Here is a 28,000-nt window from a genome sequence, read left to right as displayed (position 1 = left end):
CGGTTAATTATTAAAGTGGTTACTCAAACTACATACTGTTTTCATTGAATGATTTAATGTTTTCAGCATATGCTATTCAGTGCACGTAAAGATGATTAAGCTAACTACACCGCTGTAAAAGAGACCCAGACCTTCACTGAGGCTGGCGTCAGGGTGATATTAAACCTCGGATACACATGAAACAGAGAGCAAAGAAGCTTCGCAGAGATAAGGACGAAAAATTAAACCTGAGTGCTTAGCTCTCTCTCTCCACAATGCACTACAGACGTGTTACACACAGGCCGCACCACTCCAGCACAAACGCGCGCACAATTCAGGTCCTGACATGAGTGGTCGTGGCTGGAGCAGGCTCACAGGCACACAGCTCACTCACCTCTCCAGCGTTCAGGTGTTAACGTCTTCTCTGAGGACGAGCACCCACACCCGCAAGTCATCCACTCACTGGGGAGCGGCGTCGGTCTGCAGTCTGCGGCTTGCGTAAGCAGCCACGTGCTCCACGCGTCCCGGCGACGCCACGTGCAGGTTGGTGGCCGTGACGCGCGGGTTGATGAGGGAGTTGTGCAGCTCCGCCACGGTGGAGGAGCAGGCGGCGGCGGGATCCCCGGAGGCTGACAGCATGCCCCGCCAGTACTCGTTGCCAGGAAGGGAGTTGGAGTCCCAGGCGAAGCTGGTCACCAGGAGAGTGCCGTCAGGCAACGGCGCTGAGTGCAGACCACTCTTGGTAAAGCGAATGACGACGCCCTTACCCGGGAACTCCTCCCCGTCCCCCGCCTCGCCGCACCGCGTCACGTCTGAGATCCAGGTGAAATCCACGTGGCTGATGTGGGACGTGTCCGCGGCGGCCAGCGCGTCGGCCCACGCATCGACAAACAGCTGGTTCTGGCGGGGAGTGAAGCTCCACACCCCGAGACCCAGGCCCACCACACGCACGTAAGCCTTCTGGCCCACTCCCGCAGCCCGCGCACCAGCCTCCGCCAGCAGCGTCTCCGCCGGCAGCTGGATGCGTGCCTTGTACACCCGCACGTTGAACAGCAAGTCTGAGGAGTGCGGCACGAACTCGTCCTCGGAACACTTGGAGGCCTCCTCCCACGAGGGCAGGAAGGGCTCGCCCCACAGGTGTGCCCACTGCCTGGCCAGGCGGGGCTGCGAAGGAGGCTCCTTGCCATAGCCACGATAGGGAGTGTTTTGATGCGGCGTCACCACACAGTCCTGCCACTCCATCAGTCCCTCCCGCTCAAATCTAGCGCCCACCTGCCCCACGATGACGCCCGTCGGCACGAAGTTGTCGGAGGAGGCGGGCAGCCCTCGGTTGTGGCGGCCGCCGTCGTTGATGAAGACTGAGTGTGAGGACACCGCCACGAGGGCCGACAGCTTCATTTCATCATAGCTCATGTAGTCCTTCAGGATGAGTCTGCCGTGTTCCTTGGAATGGCCGATGTCCTGGAAGCCGTCACACCCTTCAGACCCGTCACGTAGGACATACACGTCATTCGGGTTGTAGAAAACGATGGGTCGCTTCTTCAGGAGGCGATCCACCAAGTCCAGCAGTCCCAGCGAGCTGTACACCTCCCTTAAAGTACGCCACAAGGCACGCCATCAGCATTGCACGCCCTTCCCTTCAGTTTCCATGCAGCACACCGCGCACGCCCAACAATCATGTATCTTCACAACATTTCAGGCCAGACTCACCTCTCCTTCTTCCTGCCGTGGTTCCTTTTGAAGTGCAGAAAGGCGGCCAGGAGCGGCAGGACTCGTTCGTGCACCACAGGGTAGGCAGAGTTCACGTGCTCCTCCAGTGTGGCCTCATCGTGCACGCCACCCTGGACACGCCCATGAGAAAACACGCCCACATGGTACAAAAATCGCTACCGAATGCCAGCACCAATGTTCATTTTTCACGTAACTTGAAAGAATGAGCACAGAGCAGTAGTGAACATGAATAAGAATTTTCACAACAGTAACAATCTCTCTCTCTCTCTCTCTCTCTCTCTCTCTCTCTCTCTCTCTCTCTCTCTCTCTCTCTCTCTCTCTCTCTCTTTAAGTCCAATATATTAACAACTAACACAGGAGCTCCACAAGGCTGCGTCATGTCCCCTGTTCTTTTCAGCCTATACACTGACGACTGTAGAAGTGTATGTAGTAATTGTACAATTGTTAAATATGCTGACGACACTGTAATACTTGGTAAAATTTCGGATGATAAGTGTGATGAATATGTGTCCCAAGTCAACCAATTTGTGGATTGGTGCAAATCAAACTATCTTGATCTCAACATAAAGAAAACCAAAGAGATGATCATAGATTATAGAACCAAAAATCGCAGCATACCTGATCCTATTATAATTGATTCAGAAACTGTAGACCGAGTAGAAGAGTACAAATATTTAGGTCTTATGATTGATAATCAACTAAAAGGTAGTGCAAATACCAATATGGTATTCAAGAAATGTAAGCAGAGACTTTATTTTTTACGTATTTTAAACAACCTGCATGTAGATAGACATGTAATTAGCCTCTTTTATAAGTCTACAATAGAGTCACTATTAGGTTTCTCCTTAACCACTTGGTATGGCAAGCTAACATGTCATGATAAAAGTAAGCTTAAAAAGATTGTGCGAAAATCACGGAAATTAGGTGCAGAAACAAAACCATTAGATAAGCTGTTCCTTGAACAATCTATGAAGCAGGTTGAAAAAATCATGAACGATTCATTTCATCCCCTCCACTCCTGCTATGTATTCCTCAGGTCAGGCAGAAGATTAGCTCTGCCGACTCAACGCACGAACAGATATAAGAACTCATTTGTGCCAAAAAGCATCATGCTCTATAATCACCAACACTAAAACAGCAATTGTGCAATAGATGTGTGACTGTGATATATCTAATACATGTATGTAACCTTAGTATGATGTGCAATTATCTTAACTTTCAATCATTTTAACTTTTATTTTGTAAATACTTTTTAACATAATTTTTATATACTTTTACTCAACTTATATTGTACGGAGCTCTGGCCAAAGCAAATTTCAATTTGTAAGCTTATTATGCTGCATCTTGACAATAAAGTTATCTATCTATCTATCTCTCTCTCTCTCTCTCTCTCTCTCTCTCTCTCTCTCTGTCTCTCTCTCTCTCACCTTCAGGAGCGTTTTAAGGCGGGCTGTCTGGGTGGGAAAGCGCACGGGGAATTGATCACTGAGGGAGACCACTTCATCCAGCGTCACCCTGGGCGGCTGCTCCACCTTCGCCAGCTGCTCCAAGTGTTCCTGTAGCAGCTGCTGTGGCGTTCTCTCCTCCATGGCGGCGCTACTGACGGGGCTGCGAGGAGACGAGACAATCTGCATTAGTGGGGCTTCTTTGTACCTCGTTTTTATACTGTGGGGGAGTGGAGGGGTTGTCTGGGGAGCTTGCACTGATTTCCTCTTCTCTTTGACCTTCATTCTCCCTTACCTGTTGAATGCGCTGCACTACCATTGCATTCAAAAGGCTGTACTTGAATTTACTTAGTTTATATATTTATAGTTATCCCTTAAATAGGATAATTACTTGTTTTCTTTCAACATTTGCGCCAATAATAACAGCATAACTTATAGTTTCCCGTAAAGTAATTATTATTAAAGGTTTATTGAATATTATGTCCACACATACATATATACATATTGCACAAAAAAGAAAAATATACATGAATGTGCACATAATACACAAAGCGGGCACCAGCCCGCAGGTGGGGGAGTCTTGGGTCCCGGTGGTGGGCCGTGCGGTGGCGCGGCGAGGAGTGCTGCTCGCCGGTCGGAATAAGGAGCTGCGACCTGTTCAGCGGGGCGGGGGCGCTGCCCTGAGAACTCGCAGCATCAGGTCTGTGGGCGTGTGGCGGACGATGAGGGCAGCCCTGGCCTCGCGGCTGCTGAGATCACCGCCTACCGCCTACAGGATGGGCCGGTGGTGGCGGCGTTGGTCTGAGGGCGGCGGTGGCCGGACAGGACAGTAGGTAGTGCACTAGCGGGTGGCGGCTGTGCCTCCCGCAGTGGTCGCACTCCTGCCCCCGAAAGTCGTCGTACAGCTGTTCCCTGGTGCAATAGCCCAGCCTTACGCGTTGCAGCAACACGCTGTCTGCTCTGGGCTGCAGCTGGGAGGCGTCCAACGACTGGTAGCCAGTGGCGGAGGCGTACCAAGCTGCCTGTCTCTTCCTTGTTTCCAGCTGCCGGTGCGTGTGGCGGGCGCGCTTGGTTGCGGCGAGCCTGGCTCGCGCCCTCACTTGGCTCAGGCTGGGCGGCATATGCCTTGTCACCTGGGGGCCACTAGCAGCTCTCTTGGCTGCGTCGGCAGCCTCGTTGCCTCGTACTCCCACGTGGCTGGGTATCCAGTTGAGCCTCACCCGCCGCCCCTGCGCGGCGAGGCTCTGGAGGCTACCCAGGATGGCGGTGACGAGGCCCACGTTGTCGCTGGGATACGGCTGTTGGAGAGCCTGTAGCCCCGTTCTGGAGTCGGTGTGGAGCACCACGGTGCGCTCCCGCCGGTGTTGAGCGTGCTCCAGGGCCAGCTGGATGGCCACCAGTTCTGTCTGCAGGGTGGAGCAGTGGTCGGGAGTCCTCTCACACACCTCGGCCCCTCTGGTGATGGCAGCAGCCCCCGTCCTTCCGCTGTCAGGGTCAGCCGAGCCGTCGGTGTAGTACACAGCACTGTCTGGCTCGGTGACCTGCGCCATGGCCATGAAGGCGTGCTGCCGCATCTCCTCCACGGCGCAGAGCGCCTTGCTGGCGGGCAGCTGTGTGGCAGAGAACTCTGCCGCGGGTGGCTCCCACGGGGGGGTGGGGCGCGGAAGGTGGGGGCAAGGAAGTCCGCCTGTGGCCAGTTCTCCATGCGAGCCAGGTTGCGGGAAGCCAGCGTGCACTGCAGCAGCCACGGGTTGCGGCGGAGAGATTCGTCGAATCGTAAAGTCGTGAGCTTCATTTTCTCTCAACTGCTAAGGAATGTGGGAAACAAAACTAAAAGTAACGATGATAATAAAGAAGCATAATATTAATCGACAATATTCTATAGTTCCCCTTAAAATAAATTCTTGGCCTTCGTTATTCTTCAACATGTCTCAGTGATAAAAATAAAAAAAAAAGAATAAAAGTAACAAGGATAATAAAGAAACTTTTATGTACATCAATAAAATATTCTACAGCTTCCCTTACAACAAGTCCATATCCTTCGTTTTCTGTTAGCAATTGCCTCAGTCATAATAAGAATCTAAAATAAAAAGAAATATGAACACCAAAGAAACATAATACGCGCATGAAAAAAATAAACAAATAATAATAATAATAATAATAATAATAATAATAATAATAATAATAATAATAATAATAATAATAAATACATAGTAATAATCAATAGTTACCCATAAAATATAGCTTGACATTCGTTTTCTCTCAACACTTCACACACCACACCAAAACATACCGAAGACAGTCACATATAAGCCCCCGCCAGCGTAGCCAAGAGGGCATCGGACACACAATACTAGCTGGAGGCTGGAGTGTTCCTACAAGGGGCTGCTGGGATCCGGGCAGGCACAGATAGGGCAGGTAAACACAACAGAAGACAATGAAGGAGCTGGTGAGTCTTACGGGTGCACACTCAGGCTGGCAAGATGAGGCTGCCGAGGAATAGGACTGCTTGAAAGTTCCCTAGAATAAGTTGGCTTTTCCCTAGACTTGATGGTAAGATTACCCTAGCTTAGATGTGACGGGAACTTGTCTTGTGTTTCCTTACCTAAGTTTCGTTCTTTGCTTGTATTAAAATGTCTTTTTGTTATTTATTTATTTATTTATTCTCTCTTCCTTTTCTATCCCCATTTTTCTGTAATGTCTAAGAATTTATTAACTTTCTTTTCTTTTTTCTTAGTTTCGACCAAATTTCCCTGCATTGTTCCTACGTCATGGGTGAAAATTCCTTAGCCAAGGTTGATTCCTCCTTATATTTGACGTAAATTCCCTACCTACTAATAAGCCTGGGGACAGATTCACGGGAAGGGGAACAGAAGGGAACAGTGATGCAATGACAGGCAGCATGACTCATTTCCTTGTACCGCGGTAGCAGCAGATTACAGACAGCTCAGCGGGGAGGCAGTCATGGTAAATTTATTCCGTTTTCTTTTCTTTCTGCAGCCCAAACTTTCCTAAATCTATCTGACGGATTTAGACATTTTGAAACGTTTAACACTCCCTTTAGATAAATTTTCAAAGGCTACAGGGATGAAAAATCTGGTGATGAAAAATAGGTGTTTACATAGGTGGTTTACATAGGTGTTCACATAGGTGCACAGTGCTAGTTCTATCTACTATCTACAGAATCATGTAAATACCCTTCAAAACCTCAGTGTCTTCCAGAACAGCTATTAAACCTCGTCAAGACTAAAGATGGGAGTTTGAAACGTGTGGGAATAAAGTATTAGATATAGTTAACATATTCCCATTCCAGGAACAATTACCTATACCATCAATTTGAATTCCAGGCTAAGTGGTACGGTAGTTTCCCACAAAAAGGTTCTGATTTTGTCATTTGCATTTTTAACTTTCACCGTGACACTCACAAGACACTTAACTTTTACTTCTACCGCTTAACAGTTACTAAGAAGCATTACCTTGCACAACACGGCGGCGATGTGAAACGTGTAGGTACTCGCTTTCCTTGTACGTCTTGCAGGAGCGAACGTAAGTTGATAAATGACTACTACGATGAGTCATGACACACACACACACACACACACACACACCGTTTCTTACTCATCTTCCCCCTCCTCTCCCTCTCATTCGGGATTGCACCATGTAAACGCATGCTCTCTCTCTCTCTCTCTCTCTCTCTCTCTCTCTCTCTCTCTCTCTCTCTCTCTCTCCAATGACAATCCAGCGCTATATAACCCCATTACTGTGATGCTTAAAATTCACACATTTCCTTAAATATTACACCACCAAAACACACATGAAGACCTCTCTCTCTCTCTCTCTCTCTCTCTCTCTCTCTCTCTCTCTCTCTCTCTCTCTCTCTCTCTCTCTCTCGTGACTAGAAACATTGCACCACATACACCAACCACCACTACCTTATCACCAGTATCTGTCAGACACCCACCTCTCGCCCGTCCACTGTTGGCGAGGTTTTGTGTGCAGTACGTGTCTTACTCACGTTCCGAGAGGCTGTGGTGCTGACGGGGTGAGGAGTGGAATATGCTGTGTGGTGTGTGGTGCTGGCTGTGGTGCTGACGGGGTGAGGAGTGGAATATACTGTGTTGTGCTGCGTGGTGTGGTGTGGTGTGGTGTGGTGCCGGGCATACTGCGGTGATAGTGGTGGTGATAAAGGTGGTTGTGGTGATCACGTGTGTGTGTGTGTGTGTGTGAGTGAATGGAGAGAGAGAGAGAGAGAGAGAGAGAGAGAGAGAGAGAGAGAGAGAGAGAGAGAGAGAGAGAGAGAGAGAGAGAGAGAGAGAGAGAGAAATTAAAAGGCATATACATGAAACTAGAGAGAAAAAAGAAAAAAAAATCATAAATGAAACATATTTTACTCGTACAGGAAGCCAATGAGTTGCGGAGAGTATCATGTTGGCATTCCTTGGCGGGCTAAAAGAGACGACCTGACAACTGCTGTGCGGGAAATGTTGCCAGGTTTTGTTATTGTCTCCTCTTTTTTCCTGCTCGGTTACCAAGATGCCTTTTATCGACTGAAGGCAATATAGTTTGAATTTCTGGTATCGAGAGAGAGAGAGAGAGAGAGAGAGAGAGAGAGAGAGAGAGAGAGAGAGAGAGAGAGAGAGAGAGAGAGAGAGAGAGAGAGAGAGAGAGTGTGTATGTGTGTGTGACAGTTTCTCTTATTAATCAAGATTCGCTTTATACTCATCTCATCTACAACTTCAACACAAACACGTAGATAATATTTAAAACTGCCACGCCTAAACTATATATAAAAAAAAACACTGCAGGTACAAGCAAGTTTCGACCTGTTCGCTGTAAAATGGCCACAGCAGTGAGGACACGGGAGGGGACGCAGCAGAAGTGGGAGGAGGAGGAGGAAGTGCGTGAGTACCTGAGGGAGGTGGCCCGCGCCTCTCCGCCTCCCCGGGCCAGCCTCGACCAAGTGACACACTCCAGCTCCAAGTTCTTCATTAAGTTTGCCGTCAACACCACCCGACTCAACACTCACCTCGAGGTTAGAGACACTGTGCTTGGTTTAATTTAGTTGTCTGTTGTGTTGCGTTGCTTTGATTGGGTAACTGTTGTGTTGTGAAATGTTACCACCACCACCACCACTACTGCCACGACTACTACTACTACTACTACTACTAAATAATAATAATAATAATAATAATAATAATAATGATGCGCTACTACTACTACTACTACTACTACATACTACTACTACTACTACTACTACTACTACTACTACTACTACTACTACTACTACTACTACTACAGCATTACCGCTACAAATTCCACTCTTTATTTAGTTACGATCACTATTTTAATTGTGAACTCTCTATGAAATCAACTAAGACCTTCAGTACGCCAACACACACACAAAAAAAAAATATATAAATAAATAAATAAATAAATAAAATATATAAATAAATAAGTAAAAAAAATAAATAAAATACATCCCACAATTGTAACTCCATCCTGAACTCACATTATCATTTTTATAAGGCTGTGATATCTTTCCTATTTGCTTCTGGGCGTGTTTGTTTTACCTTTATAAACGTCATGACATTTACTGGACGTGTTTATTTTTTTATGCCTCGCTGTTCTTTTCCTTCAGCAGCTTTTTCCGTGTTCACACAGACTGGCTGATCCCCATAAACTTTCTCCACAGTGACCCCTCTTCCACCTCTTCTCCATTCAGACTTCTCTCTCAGATCATCTATGCAGCCCTGCCACCTCCCCTTCGTCGTCTCGCCCCTCCCATTCACATCACGCTGAGGTTCATTGTTTATCAGCCAGCATCCCACCACCTGCTGTCTCTTCCTTTTATGTGTGCATTGTGCATATCCTCTTCGGCACTGTTGTAACGTTTGCTGGTCGTCTTTTGGCTCTGTGCTTCTCCTGTCCATATATTGCGAACCCCTTCTTTTAGTGTGTTAATTTCAATTCCTTCTCTTTTGCTGTATTTTCTTCCCACCGCTGTAACGTTTGTTGTTTCTTTCATAATTGTCTTTCTGTCCATACACTGCTCTTCCTCTTTCTTTAGGGTGTCAATCTCAATTCATTCCCTTTTGCTGTAACTTTGCCTGTTCCTCCTACTAATTTCTCGCTGTGTCTAGAATGGCAAAAACCCGCGAGATCTGGAGACGCACATCAACTCCGCCTACCCACTGCTGCACCACCGCTGTCTGCCGCTGCTCGCCGCCTTCCTGCACTTCAAGACCAAGCACGGCACACGCGTCGAGAAGTGAGTAGCGGGCGTGTGGGTGTGCGGGCATGCGGGCGTGGCCTTTACCTTCACTACCCACGTGCTTTGTGTTCCACGTGCATGTACAGCGCGTCCTGCTGAGTCCTTCATTCACTGCCTCTTCCGTGTTGCTTTACGCCTAATTTTGTTTGACTCTCCTCTTGACCTTGCGTGCCTCTCCTTCTAGGCCTCACTTGCCTCTACCTTTCCCCTCGTCCTTTATCATCAGTGCTTGATGTTCTATTCACGTCCGGCCAGTTGTTTTTGTGTAAGTACAGTTAAGGCGCGTGGTTGTTGTCGTCCTTGCCGCGGTGCAGCGGCAGTGTTTACCGCTGACTGTGTTCCTTCAGGGCTGTGTATGAGAGGATGAGCCTGCTGGACCTGGTGGACCGTCTGCTGCTGAAGCGACCCGTCACCTTCCTCGGACGTGACGATCAGTACCTGCTGAGGGACGGCAAGCGCGGCAAGGGAGGCTTCGAGAAGATAGGCAGCGACCATGAGGCGGCGCCGCTCTGCCTGAGGGACTACCTCAGCTACGACGAGATGAAGCTTTCCGCGCTCCTCTCGGTCTCCTCGGCTTCCTTCTTCGTCAACGACGGCAGCCGCAAAAACCAGGGCGTCCCCGGGGCGCGGGGCAGCTTCCAGGACTCAGGAGTCATCGTGGGCATGGTGGGCGCCAGGCTAAAGAAGGCGGGCTACATGGAGTGGCAGGACTGTGTGGTGACGCCCAAGCAGAACACTCGCCAGGCTGGCTACGGGTCCTCGCGGGACGGCCACCACCTGCAGCACTTGTGGGCCAGGATGTGGGATGTGACACTGCCCGTGTGGGAGGGCGAGGGCCCGACGGTGGGCGACGACTTCCTGCTCGTCAACAAAACCACTCTCCTCAACGTGGCGGTGTACAAGGCGAGGATGCAGCTGGCGGCGGAGACACTGCTGGGCGAGGCCAAGAGCCGCGCCGTGGCAGGGGGCCTCAGGGCGTACGTGCACGTGGTGGGGCTCGGTTTGGGGGTGTGGCGTGCCTCCCCGCGCCAGGACGCCCTCTTCGTCGAGGCCTGGGGTGACGCCATCAGGGCCACCGACGTCACACACGTGGCACACATTGACTTCAGCTGGATAGGCGCTGCGGAGTGCCACGGCGTGCGGGACGGCGAAGTGTTCCCCGGTACGCAGGTGGTGGTGCACTTCTCCAAGCGGTCCCTGCATGACCCTGTCCCTGCCGGCACCCTGCTGGTGGTGAGCTACGCCTGGGACGGCAACTCCATGCCGGGCAACGAATACTGGATCGGGAAGCTGGCTAGCACGGGGGACGGGGCGGCCGCCTGCTCCTCGGGCGTGGCCGAGCTGCACAACGCGTACATCAACCCCAACGTGCGGGGCTCCAACCTGCACGTGGCGGGGCCCTGGGGCGTGATGCACGTGGCCGAGTACGCTTCTCGCGTGCTGAGGTAGTGCGGCACTCCTTGAGGCGCCGCCACGCCGCGGCGCGGGGCTGCAGTGTTATGCCGAAGCACCGCGTGGCCTTGACATTGTCCAGTGTGGCACGGAACCTTTCCCGCTGATTCCTGGCTTCCGGCGTCTCCTGATGCGAGTCACGTGTGAGCGTGGGGACTCGGCGACCTGTGGGCGTCTGCGTGCCAGTTCTCAGAAGGGCACCGCCACCTACATTTGATTTTGCGTGGATAATGTGTTTTTTGCACTGCTTCCCAAAGATTCCTATCACATGATCCCTCTATTGCTAACGTTAATCTATGCATTTGTTCATGCGGTACCGTTAAGTGTGTGCTGGAAAACCCTTGAAATATTATAATAAACTTTTATGTCTTCCTTCTCTAATTTGACTTAAAAGCCTATACAGTAAACATACATGTACGAGTATATACTATAAACAAGTGTGTGTGTATGTGGTGTGTGTGTGTGTGTGTGTGTGTGTGTGTGTGTGTGTGTGTGTGTGTGTGTGTGTGTGTGTGGCATGATTCAGCGGCCAAACAGGTGTTTTTTACGTCAATAGGTCTGGGTGTGGGCGCTGCACCAGACACAACAGTCAGGTCATGTAATGGCAGCGTGGCGCGGAGTGCGATTGTGTGGCGTATTAGGTCCAATTATCGACTCCTGGCACTGGATGGACCCACGCGTGCTGGGGTGCGGCAGGCAGGCGAGGGGTGGAGTTGTAAACACGACAGTAACACAACCTTGGTGGCACCGCGCGCTGCTCTGGATCAAGGAAAGCCAGCACAGCAGTCACCCTCCACCCCCACGCTTTCCTGCCCCTGTCTGGCGCCTCCCGCCTGCCCGGAGAGTGGGGCAGCAGGTGCGGCAGACTGGCAGCCCACCACAACCTTCCTACTTTCATCTTCCACTTCGAAGAATTGATGGCGATAGTTTGTCATCGCAGAAACTTTGTGACCTTGAGCATTCATTACTTCATCGGGGCGGTGTAAGAGGCCCGCGCACCACACTCACCACACGCTCGCCGCCGCCTGCAGGTAAGTGGTGAGGCGGAGGGCAACTTTCTTCCTTCAGGGGCGGAAATCCGGCTTTGTTACAGACAGGGAGGCGGGGAGGGAAGGGAGGAGCAGCTGCACAGTGCACTTCCCTGCAACACTGATGTCATTTTCCCTAATCTATTCCCTTTTTTCGAGTTAGTGTGCTTGTTACAGTCACGTTCCCCCCCCCTAGGAGTGGCGAGTATGGGTGAGGCTCATGTTTTATTCATCTGTTAGGGAGACGCTAGAGTTTGAGGGAGGCGTGGCAGGGAATATATAACACCAGGCAACTGAGATGCGCCAGACTCACTGCGCACATAATGCCACGCTACGGAGACTCCAGCTCTCCCCGGCCTGACCGATTTCCCGCACTTTCGTTACCCTTTCTAAGCACCGCAGCGCATTCCAGACCACATCACGCACCACGCATGAATAAAGTAAACACATGAAAAATACCCACGGGACGCCTGTAACAGCAGTAAAGCGAGAAAGGTAAAGCCTCACTGGTTCTCCCGCCCAGGTATTGTGACCACTCTGCCCTCAGTTGTCCCAGGTACGTAACACCAAACAAACTTCCTTCTACCTGGATTCTGGCGCTGACCTCGCTATTTCCTACGCCGCAACAGGTGAGGTGGTACCCGTGCCTGCCAGTGATTGCCTCGCCCTCCTCAGGACCCCGCGTGCTGCTTGTTGGTGCGGACAGGTGAAAGGAAAAGTGACAGGAGTGAGGGAGGGAGGGGGCGGCGTGGGATGGAGCCGTGGAAGAGACTGGAACACTGGTTTGGGTGCATCACACACTCCAGGAAGGCGTCACGTAAATATTTCAATCCCAAAGGTGCGACACAACGGCCTGGCACACTTCCAGATGGTGGCACACTCAGCCTGGCACCATGACACGCCAGGAGAACACCACTGCCTTGTAAATGTGTGGCGGTGTAAGTGTGTGGAGTGTTCGTGACTGTGCATCGTGCGACAGAGGTGAGGACGCTAGCACCGCCACCTCCCTGTTACCAAACCACGCAGGGATACCAGAAGAGTGACTTACGTGAGGAGCGGAAGGCGGGATGAGGCTCCTGGCGTTTAAGTCTCCACGGAAGGCTGGAGAACACGAGAAGACAATCGGGTTGCGCTTTGGCTGGCCTCGCCTCCGCGTTGACAAATATGGATAGTCGTTTTTGTCAGTTATTCTCGCCTTTATAAGCCACGTGCAGTGTTCAGGGAGACGTGGAACAAGTGTGACGTGCTACTCCAGTGCTGTGTGGGTGTGTTTTGGTCCCCCTTGCTGCGCTGTGAGGGGGGAAAGAGTCTTGCTCAACCAAGCGGTGATTCTCAAACATGCCGCGAGGGAAATTTTTGATGCATTAAGCGACACGCGAACGTCGTAAAGTGAGCGTCTTGATGTGGCTGGGCTGGTTAGGACTGGAATCTGTGTGGTGGTGGAGGGCACGAGAGAGTCAGCGATGCAAATTTATACGAGTAACTTAGAGTCTAGTGTGAAGAAAAGCGAAAGAAAAGAAAATGTAACGATAGGACGTGCATCTACTAGCTTCACACACACACACACACACACACACACACACACACACACACACATTATAAAGGAATCAGCTGCAGGACATAACGAACTTTACTCAATCCCTTAAAATACAAATAATGGCGAGAGAGAGAGAGAGAGAGAGAGAGAGAGAGAGAGAGAGAGAGAGAGAGAGAGAGAGAGAGAGAGAGAGAGAGAGAGAGAGAGAGAGAGAGAGAACATGCAGCAACATTTTTCAATACAGCTTGCATAACGAGGTTTGAAGGACGAGAAAGGGGAAGAGGAGGGAGGGGATCAGGCCAGATGAGAAGGGGAAAAAGGAAAGGATGAGGTTTGTCGATTGCCTTCCCCTCCCGTCAACCACCAGCTGACGTGAAAGGGGTGAAGGGAATGGAAGGAAAGGGATGAGCGGTATGAGGAAGAATAAGAGTTGTTGGATTGTTAGGAAGTGGAACAAGGCAGTTAGAAGGTCAAGCAGGAAAGGAATGCATAGACAAGCAGGTGAGGCTGGACACACACACACATACACACACACACACACACACACAGGCATGCACACAAAACAGGTAACGAATGAAGTAAACAAAGCACGGAAGTAATTAAATGCATAAAGAATCGTCAATAAACAGGCGAATAAGAAAGGTGACAAAAAAGGTAAAGGATGTAAAGAACAAAGAAACAGATGGAAATAAGTTAGGATAAGATGCAACACACACACACACACACACACACACACAAACACAAACACACACACACACACACACACACACACACACACACACACACACACACACACACACACAGTAGAAAATGTTTGTTACAAGAAACGAAAGTAAAAGAGTAAGGATAATTTTCTCTCTCTCTCTCTCTCTCTCTCTCTCTCTCTCTCTCTCTCTCTCTCTCTCTCTCTCTCTCTCTCTCTCTCTCTCTCTCTCTTTATTTGCGTTACTCCACCATTTTCTGATCACATTTTTACTCCTCCTCCTCCTCCTCCTCCTCCTCCTCCTCCTCCTCCTCCTCCTCCTCCCACGTTACCAAATTACCAACCTCTGACATCCACACCCCTCTTTGTCAACCTCCCCCCCCTCTCTTCCTCTCTCCCTCTCTCCTCTCTCTTTGTCTCTTAACCCTTATTCCTCCCCCTCTCTCTCTCTCTCCCTCCACCTCTCCCTCTCCCTCTCTCATTCCAGCTTAGGACACGTCATGCCTCACCCTTACGCAAGCCTCGTCTCTTAATTTTTATCGCATCTCAATATACTGAAGGAATTGACTTTTTTTTTTCATGTGTTCGTATCGTTTATTTATTTATTTATTTATTTTTGGGGGAGGAAGTGAGGCAGTTGTGAAGTAGGAAATATTTATTACAGGAAGCGAAAGTAAACACGTAAGGATAATCTCTCTCTCTCTCTCTCTCTCTCTCTCTCTCTCTCTCTCTCTCTCTCTCTCTCTCTCTCTCTCTCTCTCTCTTATATTATATCGATATACCATTGTCTTTTATTAACTAAAGGTTTGCTCTTTCTTATTATTATTATTTTTTTTGTTATTCGTTTCTCCTTTCATTTCATTTAGTACATCCTTCGTTTTCATGTTCAATTAGTCTTTTCTTAAATCCTTAGTTTTTTTTATTTATTTTTTTCCGTTCAGTTCAGATATTCATTAATTTACAATGTGCATTCGTTGATAATGTCATTTTTCACTCTTTACTACATCCATTCATTCACTCACCGCTATATGCTGTATAAATCTGTTCATTCTCTGCTCCTTACGTGTTTCCTCATCTATTACTTATGTTCAATCTCTTCACTTTGGTCTATCTATTGCACGCTTGTTTGTAGCATTTAGTTCTCTACGCAAACTTTATCTTCATTTCTTTTTTTTTTTTCGATGTATAAAATTGTTTTGTGTATCCTAACATTACTCCATCTCTCTCTCTCTCTCTCTCTCTCTCTCTCTCTCTCTCTCTCTCTCTCTCTCTCTCTCTCTCTCTCTCTCTCTCTCTCTCTCTCTCTCTTACGTCGGTGCTGATCTTTGTGTTGCCTGAAAGTTGAGGGTCAGCATACCAAAAAACAGCCTCGTAAGGACCAACAGGTGTGCTGCTGCATACTATTTGCTCTTTCTTTTGTTCCTTTGCGTTTCCTTTGTGTAACCAGCGTGATGTATTTCAGCATGACCTCAGCCTAGACTGGCCGCCACATGCAAGAACAAGAACAAGAACAAGAGGACGTGTGAGACTGAATAAAGAGAGACAGGAGAAAAAAAGAAAAAGCTTTTGTCCAGGTGAAAATATAAGAATGAGGAAGAAAACAGTCATTGCTCAAGAAATGCGGGAAGAGTTGAAATAAGAAGGAAAATAGAGTAACAGAAATTAAAGAAACTGTTCAGAAAGTGTAAGAGTAACAAGGAAAAAAAAAAAACAATAGCAGGAACGAAATTTTAGTTAGCATCACCGGCAACTCCACAACCACCAACAACAACAACAGCAACAATGGGCTTCGATCTGCGGTGTGTTGCCAACTGCGGCGTGACCCTTGGCGTGCTGGATCTGGTGAGTTGACAATCACGTCTACAGTTGTACTCCTTCAATACACGTTTTCTTTCTCCCACAGCCTCTAAGTTAGGTCCTCATTCAGAAACACTGCTCTCTCACACCAAGACTGTTTTTAAAGACCACTGAGATTATATTAACCGGGTTCTTGTGAGTGTCTGTCCTGTTATTAACGTAGAAATCCTATTAATCCGTCACTAGAACCGTAAAAACACCCTTAAGAACGTTTTGCTCTCACCACGACTAATTTCAAAGCCCACTGATATGATTTGACAGGTTTTCAAGTGTTTGGCCTGTTATTAACGTAGAAATCCTGTTAATATGTCACTAGAATTGTAAAAACAGCATTGAAACCCGTGTCATTTCAAAATACTGTATTATCATCGTGTCCACATACCACTCATTCCTCTTCTTTTAATGTATCAATATTCTTTACCGCTTCTTTCACTTCTGTATCGTCTTGGACAGTTGAAACATTAGCCTTTTTTTTCTTCCCAAGTCATTTTTCATTGTTTTTCTCTGTCCTCCTCATTATTCTTCTTTCGTATGTTCTGTAATGCCCATTCTTCATTTCTTAATGTGCCCACGCCAATCCACTCTTCCCTGTATCATCTTGGACACAGCTACAACTTTGGCCTTTTCTCTTTCCATCACTCGTCATTGTATCCTCTGTCCTGTTCATTCCTCTTCTGTTGACGTGCCCACCTGTGATCCAGTCTCTCATGTATCGTCTTCGGCGTAGGTGTAGCCACGCTCGTCACCCTTCACCCTCAACAGCCGCCCTAACATGCTCAGTTCCGTAATATTTATCTTCCGTCCCTGTGTCTTCAGTGTACCAATTGTAGTTTATAGAATTACGTAACAAGAATCATTAAGTTGCTTTCTTGATATTTTTTTTCTCACTTTTTAAATCGGAAGTTATCACATGCTTCTGTTTTGTTACTTTCAGTTCTTTATCCAGTATTTATCGTAGCTTTCACTATTTCTTTACTTCCGTTTTTCTTCGGATTTTCCACATCGACAAATTTTCTGTGAAATTTTATTTTGGGCCTCATCGTACAGGATGTGCGTGCGTGCTTGCACGCGCGCATGTGTGTGTGTGTGTGTGTGTGTGATCCTTACATTCACCATTTCATTGTCCTTTCATACTCTTTTTTTCACTACTTAGGGCTACACCACTTTTCTGCTCCTTTTAAAAGCCACACTATATTGTTTCACCGTCCTCCTTTTTCCCCATCCATTGACACATTTGTATATTAATTTCAAAGCATTCCTTCACATACCACCAGCTTACTCTTACTATTTTTCTATATTTTTTCCCCCATTAACCTCTTCGTGTACCACTTTCAGTAATATTTCCTCATCCTTTCTTATCTATTCATGAATTTATTACCTAACTTCCATTAGTTTTTAGTCCATTCGAGTTCTTGTATTAACTTCAAGTGCATTCATTTCATCAGCCTTCTATTTCAATCAGTCATTTTTTTCCTACGCATTGAATTATTACACCTTTCAAGATACCATATCAACCCCAACGGTATTTATTTCACAATCCTTCAGTTTCAATCAGTCTTAATTTTTCTACACATTGAATTATTATCATATCAATTGCGACAGTATTTCTTACAATCCTTATATTCTAATTAATCATTTCTCCTCAAACATCTAATTATTACACCAATAAAATTTCTACACCAACATTTCACCATCTTTCTATTTCAATTCCATCATTTTACTCACTAAATCATCATGTCGTCCAAATTTTTACATCAACTAATCCTTCTCTTCAAACCATTATTCCCTACGTACGGAACTTATCACACCACTTTCATTACCAGTGGCTCCTTTCTCTTACGAAGCCTCTACTGTGTGATCCTTCTGTCCACCTGGTTACTCATTCCTCTTCTCTCAATGTATCCATACCACTTCCTCTCTCACGGAGCCTCTGTTGTACGTATTATCATTCTGTCAACATACTGCTTATTTATCTTCTTTTCAATATATCCTTTTTTCTCCTACGAAGCCTCTACTGTATAATCCTTTTGTCCACATGTTACTTATTCCTCTTCTTTCATTGTATCCACACCTCCTCATTCTCTTCCCTATCGTCTTGAACACAGCTGAAACTCCCGATTTTTTTTTCTCCTATCTTGTGTGTCCCTGCCTTGGAAACACTACCACGTAATTAGTCTAAGTAATTAAGTCAAGTAACCCACTCCCTCTCCTCCCTCACCTCGCCACGCCTGCACAGCTCCACGCCCTCGCCACCCTCGCCTTCTACAGCTACCAGTTCGGGGCTCACTTCAACTGCCAGTGGAGTCATGGCATCAGGTGGTGTCGCTACTACCTCGAGGAGACCAGTGAGTGTGGCCAGCTTGTCTCTTACCTGTCACCTGTTATGTAGTTCGTCTTCTATCTCGATGTACTACAGATAAGCATTGGACATTTCCTCATAGTGAAAGCTTTGGACATTTTTTCTTACTAATAAATCATTTCTGATATATATTACTACTTACTAATAAATGTTTTCACTGTGGGGGACAAAGTAAAAAAGTTAAATGTTACTCATTCACCGTTATTTAGCACAAGTTTCCTTAATCACTAACCACTCTGAGGCTGGGAATTGCAAAAATGTATTCTTTTTATACCTTTCTTTCTCGTAGATGCTTCTAAAGACTCCAGACATTGCTTCTAGTGTTGTGTACTGTTGCATATGACAGCGAAAGAGTTAATATTACATTTAAATCTCTTCCAGCACTGTTCATCTTTTCCTCATTAATATTTCACAAAGGACCGGCTAAGGTGGATTCAATACGTCCATACAGAATGAGTCATATATTCACCAGCAAATGTAAAAACAGAGCTAGTGGTGTATCGTGTGTAATATCTGGTGCAATACGTAATTGCCAATGTTTATTTGTATCCAGTACGTCATTTGTTATTTTTTGCTTTTAATTTTCCATTTTTCCTCCCTCCTTTCTCTCTCTCTCTCTCTCTCTCTCTCTCTCTCTCTCTCTCTCTCTCTCTCTCTCTCTCTCTCTCTCTCTCTCTCTCTTAATATCGTATGGGTGAATATTATGGGAAGAATTTGGTTGGGTTTTTCCTAACTTTGTAGAACTTCTTGGAATTTCATATATTTTAGGAGTCTATTTCCATATAATTTTTTTTTTCATATATTTTCGCTTGTTGATTTGACAGTCCATATAACTATCTATTTTATCCATCTTTTATCTATCTACATATTTGTTTGTCTGTTATCATATGTTTAATGTTTGTTCTACCGCTTATATTGTTTTAAATTTCGCTTTTTATTTATTTTTCTCTTCACGTTTTCTTTATTTATTCTAACACGTAATGACTTCCACTTCAATCAGTCCAATCACGTTGCTTTCATACTTCAAACTTCCCAACCTGCAACTCTTCACTGCGACCACACTGCACATCAACAGACACCGAACATTCACATCATAATTTCCATCGCTTCTTTACACTTCCAGCACACACTTAACACTGCCACTCCTAACTTAACTAACCAAACGATAAACCTCATTAAAAACTTGTACCACACTTAACACTGCCACTCCTAACCTAACTAACCTCGCCACAGACCTCATTAAAAACTTGTACCACACTTAACACTGCCACTCCTAACTTAACTAACCTCGCCACAGACTTCATTAAAAACTTGTACCCACACTTAACACTGCCACTCCTAACTTAACTAACCTCGCCAGACTTCATTAAAAACTTGTACCACACTTAACACTGCCACTCCTAACTCAACTAACCTCGCCACAGACTTCATTAAAATCTTGTACCACACTTAACACTGCCACTCCTAACTTAACTAACCTCGCCACAGACTTCATTAAAAACTTGTACCACACTTAACACTGCCACTCCTAACTTAACTAACCTCGCCACAGACCTCATTAAAAACTTGTACCACACTTAACAACTGCCACTCCTAACTTAACTAACCCCTCGCCACAGACCTCATTAAAATCTTGTACCACACTCACCACCAGCACTCCTAACTCAGCTAACCACGCGACAAACCTCATTAAAATCTTGTACCACACTTAACACTGCCACTCCTAACTTAACTAACCTCGCCACAGACTTCATTAAAACCTTGTACCACACTTAACACTGCCACTCCTAACTTAACTAACCTCGCCACAGACTTCATTAAAAACTTGTACCACACTTAACACTGCCACTCCTAACTTAACTAACCTCACCAACAGACTTCATTAAAAACTTGTACCACACTTAACACTGCCACTCCTAACTTAACTAACCTCGCCACAGACCTCATTAAAAACTTGTACCACACTTAACACTGCCACTCCTAACTTAACTAACCTCGCCACAGACCTCATTAAAAACTTGTACCACACTTAACACTGCCAATCCTAACTTAACTAACCACACAATAGGTCTTATTAAAAACTTGTACCACACACTCAACACTAAGTCTCCTTCTTCTAGTGATGGGAAGGGAAATGGTTACGTGTACTTGTTAATCGTAAGGATAACTGGTCTATTTAATCTTGTGATGGGGAGGGAAGAAGTTTACTTGTTATCTGACTTACGCCCCTTCCTCAGACCACAGCCAGAGGGTCAACCTGGGCCTGGCAGAGGGAGTGGTCTGCATTATTTTCGCCATTCTACTCATCATCGCCCTCAGAAAGGTATGTGGTTGAGGGATGACTAGTGTAAACAGTGCGGGAGGTGAGGAAAGAGGTACGAGTACAGTTACAGTAATGACTTAAGTAACTCTCTCTCTCTCTCACACACACACACGAGAGGAAGTGAAATGGAGTGAGAGGAAAAAGAAAACGATCCATTAAAATAATCTCACTAAACTTTGAATAACCACCGTGAGAAAGAAAATAATAACATATATAAATAAACAGAAGAGACAAAGGAAGGGAAAGCAGGAAGGAAAGATGATGAGAGAGAGAGAGAGAGAGAGAGAGAGAGAGAGAGAGAGAGAGAGAGAGAGAGAGAGAGAGAGAGAGAGAGAGAGAGAGAGAGAGAGAGAGAGAGAGAGACTGTATATATATTACAATCTTCTATTATATTATTTTTAAGGGTGGGATTTTCCTTTTCAGTAATTCAGTTTTAATTAATTCAGGAGAAAAACGTGACTCCACAATTGTTGACTTCATGATGACAGAGACCGTGCACTAGCGAGACCACCACCATCACCACCACCACCACCACCACCACCACCACCACCACCACCAAAAACAACAACAACAAACACACACGAAAAGACTAGAGTCCCACATAAAAAAATAAATAAATAAATAAAATAAATAAATAAACAAATAAATAAATAAATAAATCTCCTTCATTTTAAACCTTCCTTCACCACCACCACCACAAACAACAACAACAACAACAACAACAACAACAACAACGTCCTGCACACAAATTACTTGAAAAAAACAAAAAAAACTTCCTTATTGCTTCTCTTCCTACCTTCACCACCACCACCACCACCACCACCACCACCACCACCACCACCACCACCACTCACCCACAATCACTAACCACCTTATCCTCCGCAGTACAACTGGTGGCTGGTGTGGGCGTGGCTGGCGAAGGCGCTGGCGGTGGTGGGGCTGAACGGGTATTTCATCACGGTGTGGATTCTGGAGACCTCTCGCCACTACCACCAGTTCTGGAACCGCCACAACTACGACCAGAATCAAGTGTTCCTGGTGGGGGGCATCATTCTGACCCTTACGGAGCTTATCTTCATGTTTGTCTTCTGCTGCATCGTCGGCTCCTTCACGCACAAGGTAGGTGGAGGTGCTCGCTGTCTATATGTCTGTCAGTTTGTCTGCTTGTTTGTTTGTTCCTGTCTGTCTGTTTGTTTACTCCTGTTTGTTTCTGTCTGTGTTCCTGTCTGTGTCTGTTTCTGTCTGTTTTTGTCTGTTTGTTCCTGTTCATGTTTATTTCTGTCTCTGTTCTATCTGTTTGTGTCTGTTTGTTCCTCTCTCTCTCTCTCTCTCTCTCTCTCTCTCTCTCTCTCTCTCTCTCTCTCTCTCTCTCTCTCTCTCTCTCTCTCTCTCGTCAAATGTTCACAGTGTAAGAGAATAAACACACACACACAAAAAAATTCTCCTTGATGTTCTTTTTACTTATGAACTCTTAGATTATGTACAGGTGGACGTCCTGATGCCTCGCCACACTCACTCGCTTCATTAAGATTGCAAATATTGTCTAGTACTTTGGCAGATTAACAATAAGTGGTTTGATTTTTTGTTTCGTTACGTTTTATCAAAGCCTTACATTATGTACAGGTAGACGTCCTGATGTCCTGGCACACTCACTCGCCTCATTAAGATTGCAGGTGTTGTTGAGTACCTTGTCAGATGAGTGATAGGTGGATTTACTCTTCATGAATGCAGTATTCTCATTCTTTTGTTCCACTCACTATCTTGTACCCAACTCTACTTCTCTTATTGCTTCTCTTCCTCCTGCTGTTTTTCGGCTTCTTTCACCCCATCGTTCTGTCCTTCCTCTTATCTTTGTAAACTGCTACTAATAATAATCTTGTACACTATTCTACTTCTCCTATTGCTTCTCTTCTTCCTTCTGCTATTTCTCCTCTTCTTTTTTCACCTCATCGTTTCGTCTCTCTTATCTATGTTAACTGCGACTAACAATAATCTTGTACCCGATTCTACTATTGCTTCTCTGCTTCCTCCTCTTATTTTTTTCTCTTCTTTCACCTGTTCGTTCCATCCCTTCTTCTATTACTGCTACTCATACTTTTCTTTCTCCTCTTTCTATTCTTCCAACTCTATCACTTAATTCTCGTACTAGTTTTCCTTCTCTTCCTTTTTACGCAGCCCGGCACTCCTGTATCTTCACAAGCCCTTCCCATCGCTTCCTCTCACCACCACACTTATCCTGCTCCTCCCCTTCAGCTCTTCCTTCGCCATGCTTTCAGTTCCTGTGCTCCCCTTTCTTTCCTTACTTTGTTCTCCTTATAGTTCATTTTCCATAGTGGCATTTTTGTTCTGCTTTGCCGTGTTTCTGGTGTTATGAGGTGTGTGTGTGTGTGTGTGTGTGTGTGTGTGTGTGTGTGTGTGTGTGTGTGTGTGTGTGTGTGTGTGTGTGTGTGTGTGTGTGTGTGTGTGTGTGTGTGTGTGTGTGTGTGTGTGTGTGTGTGTGTGTGTGTGTGTGTGTGTGATGAGAAAAAATAGATAATTCCCACCAAGTTGCACAACACTAACTAGCATATATATATTTTTCCTTCCTATTCTCCTCCCCCTTCATTTCCTTCCTTCCCTATCCTGACCAATCCCTTTCCTATTAATAATTTTTCCATCCTTACGTACCTTTCCACGTACGTGCAGCACCACCACACCACCACACATTAACTGGTGTTCGTTAACCCTTTGACTGCTTAACAATTTTCTTCCTATAATCACATTTTTTTTTTTTGTCTTTTATTTTGCATTAGACTTTTTAAATATATTAGTAACTGAACTCACACCTTTTTGTCTACACGCCCAAGCAAATCGTTCTTAAATTTACAAGAGTTATTGCCTAAAACTGTCTCTTGTTTAGGAAGAAAATGAACGAGGGCGGCCCGATTTCCACCCGTGCCGCGGACAACAGGGTTAACAAAGGGTGGCCACGGCGGTAAAAGGGTTAGGTGTAAAGTTTGAGGAGGTGTGCTAAAACCTGTGGAATTTATTTATTTATTTATTTATTTATTTATTTTGTATTTGGTTCAAGGCAGCAGGCTGTATAATTTAGGCTGTATGATATTTTTATTCTTTTACAGGGGTTAGACTAAGATTTTTATTTATTTATTTTTTATTAACAAAGATCCAAATCAGTTTTCTCTCTTTGTAATACTGATAAGTTTTTCTAAAGACATAAAGACCAAGATATTTTCTTAGTTTATTTTGAGATCCAAAGCAATTACTCACATAAAAACATAGGAACACAAGAAATAAGGGAAGCTGCAAGAAGCCATCAGGCCTACACGTAGCAGTCTCTGTATGAAATATATTTACCTTCCTATTTCCACCTATCATCCCCATCCATAAATCTGTCTAATCTTCTCTTAAAGCTTCCTAATGACTCAGCACTAACAACTAGATTACTGAGTCAGTTCCATTCATGTACCACTCTATTTGCTACTCTTCCTCTTTCTCTCTCTTTGATTTGTTTTTGCAGAGTTGTACAGAAGGGGATTTTTTTTCATTTACTGTGATCCAAAGCTTTTTTTTTTTTTTTTTAGCGTATTTATTTTTGCGAAATATAACGCAAAATTCTGTTTATTGTTTCCCATTCAGTACTAAGTGTGATTTGCAAACTTCACAGAACAGCACGTTGTTAGTCCAGGCAGATTAACCCTTAAACTGCTGATGGTGGCATTACACTTATCTTGCTTGCCCTACGCGATTCTCACTGGCAAGAAATGCTAATTACAAACACTGTAAGGCAATAACTTCACAACACTTTGGTACCAGCGGCATCTTTGGAGACCTTACACTTGCACCACAGAATATGTTAACTGTGAGGACGAACATTAGCAGGCAGAGAGTTAAATAAAGATATAACAGTTATAGACGAGAAACAAGAGATGATTTTTAACACGTTGGTTCACAAAAGTCTTCCTCAGTGTAATGAAATGCTCTAATGCAATCCACGATAGAACCAAAACTGCTGCCGAAGTAATGAAAAGGTTTAAATTAAATTTGCATTTCTGTTTTGCTTTTAAGGAATCACAATTTTGAAGACTTTGTATTCGCGGAAACAGGAGGTAATATCAATTTTACGTATCTGTCTTTCCTTAACCCTCTGACTGCCACTTGGTTCACCTTTCCCTAATTACCAGTCACTCTGAGACATCTTTACTTGCCCCACAGCCACGTCTAATCTTTGAACTGGGAAGAAATTGCAAAGTGTATTCTTTTTCATTGCTAACTTTCTTGTAGCTGCTTATAAAGACTTCACGCATTGCTTCTGGTGCTGCTATTTGTTCTATGTCGAAGTGAAAGGGTTGTCAATATTCTTGTGTGAAGTGTCCAGCGGTGGTTGTTACTATTTAAACACCACGAGTTATCCCCTTAGGACATGCGTATCAAAGTGAATCATGGAGAAACATAGGAAACACCACACGTATCCGCGCCACGCACCGACGCCTTGCTCTCTCTTTTCTGGGAGCAACAGGAAGATGAAACTTTTCCTTCGTCGTTTTTCCACATTATAAGGAATCTCTCTCTCTCTCTCTCTCTCTCTCTCTCTCTCTCTCTCTCTCTCTCTCTCTCTCTCTCTCTCTCTCTCTCTCTCTCTCTCTCTCTCTCTCTCTCACACACACACATTCGTCACTAGCCCAGTGTTAACATCCTTGACTATCACTTTGAAAGATGCGGTTCCCCTTCCCTTTAAAATTCAAAGGTTTTACACTGTATGGTAACTATCTAACCCCCTTCTCTCTCTCTCCCCAGCAAAATTTAACACTTTCTTCTCCCACAGATTCGTAGGCAGCGAGTACCCACCATGGAGACTGACATATAAGAAGACCCCGCCAGGATGTGAGTCTCCGCTGCTCGTCCCGCCCCGTGCTGCACTCAAGCCGCGGCGAAGGGAGGGTAAGCTGCTCTGGTGGACACGTGGAGGAAAGAGAAGATATGTCGCAAGTCCGGTATTTCACCATCACCTTGTCACCGCACCTTGAGACGATAACGTGATGAAAGATTCGTGGTTTTAAAAGTCTCGGATGTTTTAGATAGGTTTTAATGGGTGTGGCTGGGTTCCTCAAGGTGTTTTCATGATTCCAGTGACTTTGTAGGGTGAAAGAGTCTTGAGAACAGGACTAGTCATCTCTGTGGCCTTAGAAAAATGGTCCTTGTGAGATGAGAGTGCTTTTCAATATGAGCATTAGTGTTTGCGTAACTTTTCTTTCGCTTTTTTTTTCTCTGTTTTTCTCGGTGGTTAAATGGTGTGTTTTTATTTTTATTTTATTATTTCTTATTTGTATTTACTTATATGACTTGATTTGCTAGAAACAGTGTTTAGGATTATGAGCTTTTTGTGATTGCTTAATTTTTCTTTCGCTTTTACTTCGAATTTTCTCAGTAGTGAAATGGAGTTTTTTTTAATATTATTTTTTTATTATATTTATTTGTGTAACACGACTGACAGCGTCCGGCGGGTGTGTTCACTGATGATGCTAGGTTATAATGCTGACTAGGGCTGACCAGACTTGCCTCTACAGCATTTCAGCGTTGACCAGACTGCACCTGCCTCACTGACACTGTTCAGAGTACCAAACTAAATGATAATAGCGACGTGAGACACAAATCACGCTGAAAAAAAAAAAGAAAAAAAAAAAAGGAAACAGGTCCAATTTTACCTTATCCTCCTTTTCTGTTGAATGAAACGCTAACAATTTTGAAACACTGAATAAGAAAAGAGATTGTTCAGGGTAAGAAGTCAAATAACCATCGTGAAGTGAGACACATTCACGTAAAAAAATAAATAAATAAAGAGTCTGGTTTTAGATAATTTAACTTTTTTTTTTTTTTTTTAAGAAGGGCCAACATCAGTGCAATGTAAAAGAAAACGAATCCAAGAATCGTAACATCAAACGATCTAAAAATAAGTAATCTGAATTTGAAGTTAGAGAGTTTGAATTTGAAGTTAGAGTCAGTCTATAATGTTTTAGTGATACGAGTGGTGGAAACAGCTGGTTATTTTCCTTTTTTTTTCCTTTTATAAATTTTTCCAGCCTTTCCCTTCATTTAAACACGATTATTTTCTTTTTTTCCTTTTCTTCAATTTTCCAGCTTTTCCCTTCATTTAAACACATGATAATTTTCCTTTTTTTTATTTTTATTTTCCCTTTCAAAAGAATATGCGTATAAAAATTGTGCCAAAAAATGTAATCAAAGCCACGCCATTGATGTTGCCATTATGCATATTAATACTGTCGCTTATTCGTTATTTATCTATTACTTATCTGTTACTTAGTCTCCTTTCACTCCTTTGTAACTTAACCACTCAATTATCTTCGTTTATCTTATCACTCTTTCACTCCTTTTAATTTCGTGCCCCGTTAGTTGACATCGTTACCTTTCTTTTATTTCACGTAAGATAAAAAAAATAATAACAACAAAAACCAAAGGAAATTACAACGATTACCAACACATTAATAATTCTGAGAAGGAATCATGCTGGATTTAGTGAAGACTGTCGTTATATTTTTTTTTCTTCTTCTTCCACGTATCCTTTTTTTTTTTTTTTTTTTTCTCATCCTGTACTTCCTTCATGCCTTTCCATTACATTATCCTTTACTTTCTTCGCTTCCTTTCACCCCCCAAAAATTTCCCCTTTTCTCATACTGACCTCTTCTTTCATTCATTGCTTCCATTGCTTCATTATTTCATTTTTTCCTTCACTTATGTTGAAAACTATTATTTCTTCATAAATCTTTAATATTTTCCTGGGAGTCCGTCACGTACAGAGAGAGAGAGAGAGAGAGAGAGAGAGAGAGAGAGAGAGAGAGAGAGAGAGAGAGAGAGAGAGAGAGAGAGAGAGAGAGAGAGAGAGAGAGAGAGAGAGAAGCCACACAGTGTGACATATAACCAGAATTCCTCAACTCTTTGAACTTCTCAGTAATTTTCTTTACGCCTTGACGAGGAGGCGCTGCATCCGGCTGTAGTTGGCAGGCTTTGTTAAGGACCTACGTATCTCCAGAAGAGTCGTTTCTACTGTTCAAGGTCCTCTCTCCTCTCTTGTTCTCATCCGCTACTAATATTTCTACTGTTGATATTACTTCTACTACTACTACTACTACTACTACTACTACTACTACTGCTGCTGCTGATACTATCCTGCTGCTGCTGCTGTGACTGCTACTGCTTTTACACTGGATCCTCGCTCTTCTGTTATCATCTGCTATTACTACTTCTATTACTACCACTAAAACTACTCATACTACTACTACTACTACTACTACTACTACTA

The 28,000-nt window shown here is 44.8% G+C and overlaps 4 protein-coding genes across 16 annotated transcripts in view; 2 read left to right on the top strand and 2 right to left on the bottom strand.

The window, feature by feature from the left end:
• Positions 1 to 36: 36 nt before the first annotated feature.
• Positions 37 to 28,000, bottom strand: part of LOC135089281 (uncharacterized) — an 89,836-nt gene continuing 61,872 nt past the window's right edge. The window contains exons 1-5 of one of the 9 annotated variants that reach the window (XM_063984765.1): positions 7,279 to 7,331; positions 7,171 to 7,224; positions 3,138 to 3,318; positions 1,690 to 1,820; positions 37 to 1,570 (exon numbers count right to left, since the gene is read on the bottom strand). In XM_063984765.1, the coding sequence (XP_063840835.1) occupies positions 439 to 1,570; positions 1,690 to 1,820; positions 3,138 to 3,318; positions 7,171 to 7,224; positions 7,279 to 7,316 (1,536 nt within the window). In that variant the 5' untranslated portion in view covers positions 7,317 to 7,331 and the 3' untranslated portion in view covers positions 37 to 438. The other 8 variants (XM_063984773.1, XM_063984771.1, XM_063984772.1 and 5 more) reach the window with 8 other exon arrangements.
• On the bottom strand, positions 3,658 to 5,484 carry LOC135089285 (uncharacterized). The gene is made up of 2 exons (XM_063984781.1): positions 5,387 to 5,484; positions 3,658 to 4,963 (listed from the first exon to the last, which is right to left on the bottom strand). Exons 1-2 carry the CDS (start codon positions 5,405 to 5,407, stop codon positions 3,911 to 3,913), a joined length of 1,074 nt encoding a protein of 357 aa, XP_063840851.1. The 5' UTR covers positions 5,408 to 5,484; the 3' UTR covers positions 3,658 to 3,910.
• Positions 5,549 to 11,250, top strand: LOC135089286 (uncharacterized). The gene is made up of 5 exons (XM_063984782.1): positions 5,549 to 5,604; positions 6,615 to 6,701; positions 7,961 to 8,187; positions 9,296 to 9,423; positions 9,774 to 11,250. The coding sequence occupies exons 3-5, from the start codon at positions 7,993 to 7,995 to the stop codon at positions 10,873 to 10,875; spliced, it is 1,425 nt and encodes a 474-aa protein (XP_063840852.1). The 5' UTR covers positions 5,549 to 5,604; positions 6,615 to 6,701; positions 7,961 to 7,992; the 3' UTR covers positions 10,876 to 11,250.
• LOC135089288 (uncharacterized) lies at positions 11,757 to 27,588 on the top strand. Of its 5 annotated transcripts, none has more exons than XM_063984788.1 (6): positions 11,757 to 11,909; positions 15,609 to 15,988; positions 18,240 to 18,348; positions 20,600 to 20,685; positions 21,571 to 21,804; positions 25,508 to 27,588. In XM_063984788.1, the coding sequence occupies exons 2-6, from the start codon at positions 15,929 to 15,931 to the stop codon at positions 25,547 to 25,549; spliced, it is 531 nt and encodes a 176-aa protein (XP_063840858.1). In that variant the 5' UTR covers positions 11,757 to 11,909; positions 15,609 to 15,928; the 3' UTR covers positions 25,550 to 27,588. The 5 variants fall into 5 exon arrangements, with proteins under 5 accessions (XP_063840858.1, XP_063840854.1, XP_063840856.1 ...); XM_063984784.1 differs by lacking the exon at positions 11,757 to 11,909 and adding an exon at positions 12,438 to 12,535; XM_063984786.1 differs by lacking the exon at positions 11,757 to 11,909 and adding an exon at positions 12,629 to 12,744 and having other exon boundaries at positions 25,508 to 26,363.

Source organism: Scylla paramamosain, chromosome 32 (assembly GCF_035594125.1).
Source record: "Scylla paramamosain isolate STU-SP2022 chromosome 32, ASM3559412v1, whole genome shotgun sequence".
NCBI lineage: Eukaryota > Metazoa > Arthropoda > Malacostraca > Decapoda > Portunidae > Scylla > Scylla paramamosain.
Note: the sequence above shows the minus strand (reverse complement) of the source record. Positions and strands in the feature narration are given on the sequence as shown.

Excerpts from the sequence above, each read along its gene's own strand:
- LOC135089285 (XM_063984781.1), bottom strand. The coding sequence starts at position 5,407 with ATGTCAAGCTATATTTTATGG. Across the intron at positions 4,964-5,386 it reads TGTCAAGCTATATTTTATGG|CAGTTGAGAGAAAATGAAGC; the intron begins GTAACTATTGAT and ends CACATTCCTTAG.
- LOC135089288 (XM_063984788.1), top strand. The coding sequence starts at position 15,929 with ATGGGCTTCGATCTGCGGTGTGTTGCCAACTGCGGCGTGACCCTTGGC. Across the intron at positions 15,989-18,239 it reads CCCTTGGCGTGCTGGATCTG|CTCCACGCCCTCGCCACCCT; the intron begins GTGAGTTGACAA and ends ACGCCTGCACAG. Across the intron at positions 18,349-20,599 it reads CTACTACCTCGAGGAGACCA|ACCACAGCCAGAGGGTCAAC; the intron begins GTGAGTGTGGCC and ends CCCCTTCCTCAG.
- LOC135089286 (XM_063984782.1), top strand. The coding sequence starts at position 7,993 with ATGGCCACAGCAGTGAGGACACGGGAGGGGACGCAGCAGAAGTGGGAG. Across the intron at positions 8,188-9,295 it reads GACTCAACACTCACCTCGAG|AATGGCAAAAACCCGCGAGA; the intron begins GTTAGAGACACT and ends CGCTGTGTCTAG. Across the intron at positions 9,424-9,773 it reads CACGGCACACGCGTCGAGAA|GGCTGTGTATGAGAGGATGA; the intron begins GTGAGTAGCGGG and ends GTGTTCCTTCAG.